This window comes from Corvus brachyrhynchos, unplaced genomic scaffold (genome assembly GCF_000691975.1).
Source record: "Corvus brachyrhynchos isolate BGI_N302 unplaced genomic scaffold, ASM69197v1 scaffold363, whole genome shotgun sequence".
In the NCBI taxonomy this organism is placed as follows: domain Eukaryota; kingdom Metazoa; phylum Chordata; class Aves; order Passeriformes; family Corvidae; genus Corvus; species Corvus brachyrhynchos.
The window spans coordinates 1,527,299-1,533,709 of record NW_008237404.1 but is presented as its reverse complement, the minus strand read 5'-3'; the positions used below and the strand labels follow the sequence as shown (position 1 = coordinate 1,533,709).

The 6,411-nt window shown below is 44.0% G+C and overlaps 2 protein-coding genes across 2 annotated transcripts in view; both read left to right on the top strand.

Annotated features, from left to right (window-relative positions):
• Window positions 1-6,204: 6,204 nt before the first annotated feature.
• The window catches only part of MRPL57 (mitochondrial ribosomal protein L57), a 21,124-nt gene continuing 20,917 nt past the window's right edge, over window positions 6,205-6,411 (top strand). The window contains exon 1 of the mRNA XM_017730789.1: window positions 6,205-6,231. The gene's annotated coding sequence lies outside the window, so the exon portion shown is untranslated. The remainder of the gene's footprint in view (window positions 6,232-6,411) is intronic.
• SAP18 (Sin3A associated protein 18) overlaps window positions 6,238-6,411 on the top strand; it is a 3,049-nt gene continuing 2,875 nt past the window's right edge. Inside the window, exon 1 of the mRNA XM_008630986.2 lies at window positions 6,238-6,364. Within this exon, the coding sequence (XP_008629208.2) occupies window positions 6,251-6,364 (114 nt within the window). The 5' untranslated portion in view covers window positions 6,238-6,250. The remainder of the gene's footprint in view (window positions 6,365-6,411) is intronic.

The following is a 6,411-nucleotide window of genomic DNA, read 5'->3' as shown; positions in this document are numbered from 1 at the left end:
TATGTATGTGTTGGTACACGCAGTTGGAGTTTTCTTCTTCAGGAGAAAAAGCTTAAGTACTTTAATATTCTTTCATGGGAAGGGGAAAAAAAATATTTAGGGGAAGATACTGAAATAACCATCAACCGAATCTGTTAACACTTACTCATGGAAATGTTCCCACCAAAGCAGGAACAGGAATGTGTCTATCTGATGAAGACACTTGCCCCCTTCTCAGACTTTTGTGTTGTGTTCAAGGATGGGATCACATTAATCTAGGAAGCAGGCAGGGAAGGGATTTGTCTGCACAGGAAATGTGGAAGAAAATATGAAGGACATCACTTCCAGCTGCTGCTGTTGCGAGGGAACACACTGGCTGTGCCATGCAGGCCACTTGGAGGATAGTGCTGTTGCCCTCAGAGCAGCCAGCGCAGGGCTGAGGGTCAGGCAGCCTCTGTGTCCTCAGGGAAAATCGGTTCGCTCAGTGGGTGGCAGCAGCATCTGCAACTGGGGAAAGCACCAGCAATGAAAGTAACCTTCACACTGGGTTGGTTTCTCACCACAGCTTCCAGTAGTGGAGCTGACCCAGTGAAGGAAAACCAGGAAACACAGCTCCCATGGAGCACAGGCAGGGACCCACGCTGCTGACCTAGCTATCTGCAGTGATATTACAGGCTGACCAACTTCCAGTGTTGGTTGTCCTCTCTAAAAAACACGTCTCGTACACAATTTTTAAAATTTCCACTTATTGAAATGACAACCCATTTGTTCCTCCCTTACAGTGTAGGAACATTTTTGTACTGAGGTAATTTCAGACAAACAGTAGGGGGGAAATCAGGAATCTATGGTAGAGTATTACCCAAGTTATAAAAGCAGTTTATTACTCTATTGTGTGTCTAAAATTTCTGGAATAGTGTAGCAGATGTATTTTATAGAGAAATGACAACATGTTTTAATGAGATCCAGGTTTAGATTCTGGAAACATTTCTTCCTTACTTTTATATTTTGTAACTGAGTCTACAACTCCACCAGGAAAAATCAATAGAATATTTAGTAGACCTCACCATCTCACCTTCACGGGTATTTGTATAGAGAAGAAAATATCTCTATGTGACTTTTTCTTTACTTGAAGTCTGTTTTCCTCTGCTGACAGCTACAAGTTCCAGTTTGTTCTGATCTCCTCCAGGTAAAATTCAAGCAGGCATTACAATTTTTTGCTGGACCTCTCTTGCATAACCTATACTCTCTAGCTGATCTAGATTGTGAGCAGTTTTGCACTGGCTCGGCCTGAAGTGCTGTGGCTCTCCAGCTCCCTCCTCACACTGCTCAGTGGATGCAGGCAGGGTCACATCCTGCATCCTTCATCGCTGCCCACCGTGGGGAGCAGCACCCTAAGGAAAACAAGAGAGATCCCCACTGTTCCCAGCTCCTGAGTTCAGGCCTGTGGCAGAGCTCAGGAGCAGTGTGGACATCCTTCTAAATCCCTCACATGCCCAGTTGTCCAATATTGGTCTCAGCTGGCTTCAGATAAATCTCAGGGTATTTTTTTTAATGTTACAGTTCAGTCAAGTGTATTTGCTTTATGAGACTATTTCTAACACAGAAGCACATCTGAAAAATGTTATTTCTTTCTCAAAAGTACGTGAATGCTGCAGGTTTCTGACAAACTGCTGTTGGTATAAAAAATGAACAGAAGTAACAGAAATGTGAGTGATAACTCTCATCTGCCTAATACATTGTTCTTGGAATATTTTTTTTCTGAAACTGAAAAAAAAAGCATCCTGAGGATACTCTTTTAGGAAGCACCTGATGTGGAATAGTTCCAGCAGAATGGCGGAATTATAACAATTGGCAACATCACAAACCACTTTCAACTTTAATCAAGGTCTTACACTGGCAAGTATGAGGCAGCTTGTTTACAAGGCACAGCAGTGGCTGTGCCTCATGTACGCTGCCTGTGTGCCTGGAGCGAGCACAAGGCTGCACAGCCTGACTGGTGCTACCGCCACATGAAATCATTAATGTTAAATCATTTTGCAATATTGTAGATCAGTAAGTCATCTTCAAAGCATTTTTACTAACTTTTGGTCCTTCTGACGACTTTACAGAAAAAAAAAAAAAAGAAGATAAAAATATATATGTAATTTATATACAAGTACAGATTCCTCCCAGGTAGCTAAGTCTTGGTGCTCCTGAATCAGGATGCTGCCTCAGGGGTCTCTGCAGGCTTTACACATCCAGTGCCAGAGTACTTTTCTACATCCCAGCCCTGCCAGTCTGTCCTGCACTGACTCATTCACCTCCTGCCTCACGGGCAGGTTGAATAGGACCACAGAAGCCCAAGAATTATGGTGCATTTTTTTAGGAGCCCAAATCACCTAAATTCAAAACATGGAACAAAAACTGAAGCTTAAATGAAACCAGTGTCATTGTCTAGCAGCACTACAGGCTTCTTGAAATTCACACTAACTTTGATACAAAACACAGGAAATTAAAACACTGTAGTGAAATCTACTGCACACAGAGCTTTCCGAACATAAAAACACACCCATGACATCACCATGACACAAGGAGTAGGAAATACCAGCAACTGTATTGCAAATCGTATTTGCTAAGAAATTGTGCCTGTGTTCTTCCTCCAGCAGTTAAAGCCAGTCTGCAGTAGAAGCTCCAACAAATTTGAGACTTTGCTCACTCAGTTGATTGTAAAGATGTTCAAAGTTGATTGTACTGTTGCCAGAACAGGGTAATTGAACTTTCCACAGTCGAGATAAAGACCAAGTCCTCTATCAAGCAGGCTTTATGGGATACACATACTACCAAGAAAAATTAAGGGGCTGTATGTAGTCCTGGTTAGAAAGAACTCAGAAACACAGCCAATAAGCCAGAAGTCCTGGGAGCTTTGGGAACCTGGAAGTAGTATGCTGCTGAGGATAATTCAGCTTCCTTGAAGTCAGATTCATTACACTCATGGTTCTGAAATGTTTGGAGTTCCTTATTCTGGTCATGTTACAAGTTTTCTAGTTTCTTGGAGGTTTGCCTCAATGGTTGATATCCCAGGCTCAGCTATGCCATTACTTTCTGTATCTTCCCAAGGACATTTGTTATTTGCTACAATCCTTCCGTTCTGCCTAGAAAGTTTTAAGTTACCCTGTACCAACTGCTCCTTTTGTTTTTTCCTTTCAGTCACACTTTACTCACGGTAAGTGTTTTGTAGGCTCCTTGACCCACAGTGCTCTTCTCTAAAGGGCTGTGGCAGCTTTGCCCAGTCCCATATCCTATCAGCACCAACTCGCCATCTCATTCGTACCTGTCCTGGATGCCCCAACAAACAATTCACGGTTTGCTATTTAAATAACCACTTCCTTAGGAACATCTGGTAACAATACTTAAAGAGGCAATTCACACTTCCAAACCACTTGTCTCCTGCTCTACAGGCACTCACAGCTGAAAAAGTTTTTGAGTCATATTTTGGGCCTTCACAACAACAAAGGCTGGAGACTTGCTCCTATGCACAGTCTTACCCTGCCTCACTACCTCGGTGAGGAGCTTTCATTTTCCTTACAGCACACCCTATATATATGTGTTTGCATGTACAGACATTTTTTGCACAGCATACAGCATCCCTGAACAATCAGAGGAGACCTCACGCCTCGCACAACCTAAGGAAATGTGAAGGGAGGGTGAGGCAATCAACCATCTCACTGGCACTGAAGGGACACCCCCTACTCCAGTCCTATTCTCTCCCTCCACCTCCCAGCTGCTCCTGGACCTGCACTTCCCACCACTCACCCTGCACCAAACAGGTCTAGCAATTGTGGAATCAGTTTAGAAAGTGTCAAATGAAATTAACTGACAGAGAGCCAGCCCCCACTAGATAGTTTCCTCTTAAACTGGGGAACTTAACTTATTTTTGGAAGCATCTAGTGAGATGCCTGGCAGAAGGGAGGGAAAAACCCCTCACGTGACTAAGGACAAGCAGCGGGAGCTAAATCCCCCTCCTCTGGCAAAAGCAAGCAGTTGGACCAACTCCAGTACACGTGAGACCTCAGCCTAAAGCTGTGGGAACCCAGCTTATGGTGTTATGCCTTGTTTAACCAGACAGCCCCATCCTGAGTAAAACCCGCACCCCGCAGTCACATCACTGCATTTTCATCTCCACATAATTTTCAACCTTTGCTTCCAAACACGTAACATAAGAATCTAAGATTTTAGACTGATAATAAATTTTGTTGATACAGTTCATGCATAACAATTAATTAATGTTTTAATTTACTTAAAACTCAGGCCCACTAGAGTAATTTTTCACATAAATAGTGTACTCCAAAAGTTCTAGCAGAAGGAACTACTCAGATTTGTAGCAGAACTTATTTGTTACAGCTGTTCCTTTAAAATACGTGATTCTAGACATAAATTCCTTTGTTTCGGAAATGGTAGTTCACACACTGAGCCCAAAGTGTGTATGATCATGGCAGATGTAATTAAATTTAGCAGAGTAATAAACTGCATAGTTGCCTGAGAAATCAAATCCCACAAATGGTGGCAAGGCTGAGTCATTGCCCATGGCAACAAAATGATGATATGCTGTAACTTAATGTAGATTAAAAACTGTACAACACTATCCAGACTACTACAAAAAGAAGTTAATAAAAACTGAGTGTGAACTCAGTTCCTCAAACCTCAGTAGGTTGCTGGTTCTCTCATCTTGTATTTGGTGAGCCATAAATCAAAATTTTAAACCAAATACTGTTGGTTACATTAGAGCGAAATGCAAGAGCTTTTTTTTTATAGTATGGACTCATAACCCTTTTTCTTCTTTATGATGTACACAGAAACATATGTGAATATATTTTTACAATATTTTCCTCCCCTAAATATTTTTTTAATAATTAATACCTTTGAAACATGCATCTACAGTGTTTGGAAGAGTGAAATCAAACCACAACATCACCCTTAGAGCACAGGTACTCCAACACTTACAACACCTTTACAAGCACCTGCTTTTTTTAGGATGCAGAACTTACTATACTTACATCTGGTGCCAGACTTACACTCAGGACAGCAGCCCAAACACACCCTGAACTCCCTGACTCGGAGACGTACACTGCACAACAGGGACCCTGAGACACAGCTCCAGTGGCACCCATGCTGATCTCTGCTGCAAGCACCAACAGAGAATTGTGCAACAGAGCAGTGCAGGCACACCACAATAATATAGCATTGAATACGGCTTAGCGGGGTGGTTAAGGGATGGGAGAATGTGTGGCATGAGGACAGGCTGGGAGAGCCGGGGCTGTTCAGAGAGATGGCTCACTGTGTGGGAATACTTGGCAGGCAGGAGAACACTGACAGCCAGGCTTCTCAGCGATGCCCAGCCACAGAACCAGAGGTAAAGGGCACAAACTGACAAAAGAAATGACCTTTTTTTTTTGTTTTTCCCAGCCACAGAACCAGAGGTAAAGGGCACAAACTTACAAAAGAAATGACCTTTTTTTTTTTGTTTTTGTTTGTTTTAACTGCAAAGGCAACTGAGCACTGGAGCAGGTTGCCCAGAGATCTCCATCCTTGGGTATATTTAGAATGGACACAGAGCTGACCCTGGGCAACCAGCCCTTGCTGATCCTGCTTTGAGCAGGGGTTTGGACTCGGCAGCCTCCCCCAGAGCTCCCTTCCAGCCCCAGCGAATCTCTGCGTCCCTGACATGCCATTATTTTGCACCTGCAAGCACATATGCTTCTGCATAATTTTACAGAGAAACTTAATTTTGTTTTACTCTCAAAATGAGAAATAAATTCAGAGGAAATAATCCAAGTGTAAATTCTGCGAAAACAACTGAACCCCTCTCCCCACACTGCTCTGAGTAACAAGCAACTCTCGACATTTTAAAAAAGCTATCACATCACAAAACCACGTATTTTTTACTCTTTTATAGACGGTATATATTTCCACTTATTTTGTGAGACACAACCACAGACTCAAATTTAACCTAATGAAAGAGTCCACTGATAGAATAAGACCCCAAGACCGTAAATGGGAAGCGTATGCATTTGATCTTTCCCTGAATGCAACATTAAGGGAAATTATAGTCTAAATAGATTTCCCGCTAATTCACTTCACCCTGCTGCTACTTAGAGCGGCGGATGGCGCAGCTCCCCTACCTTAAAGCCCTGCACTAAGCCCAGCTCCCCCCGCGGCTCCCCGAGGGAAGGGCGGTGCCTCAGGCCCGGGGGAGGAGCCCCGCCGGGGCCGCCCCCGCCCCTGCTCTCGCGAGATGGGCGGCGCGCGGCGGGACATCCGGGAGCGGCGCGGCAAGATGGCGGTGGAGTCGCGGGTGACGCAGGAGGAGATCAAGAAGGAGCCGGAGAAGCCGATCGACCGTGAGAAGGTGTCCGGAGTGCTGGGTGGTCGTGCCGCGCCGCTCCGCCGGCCGCT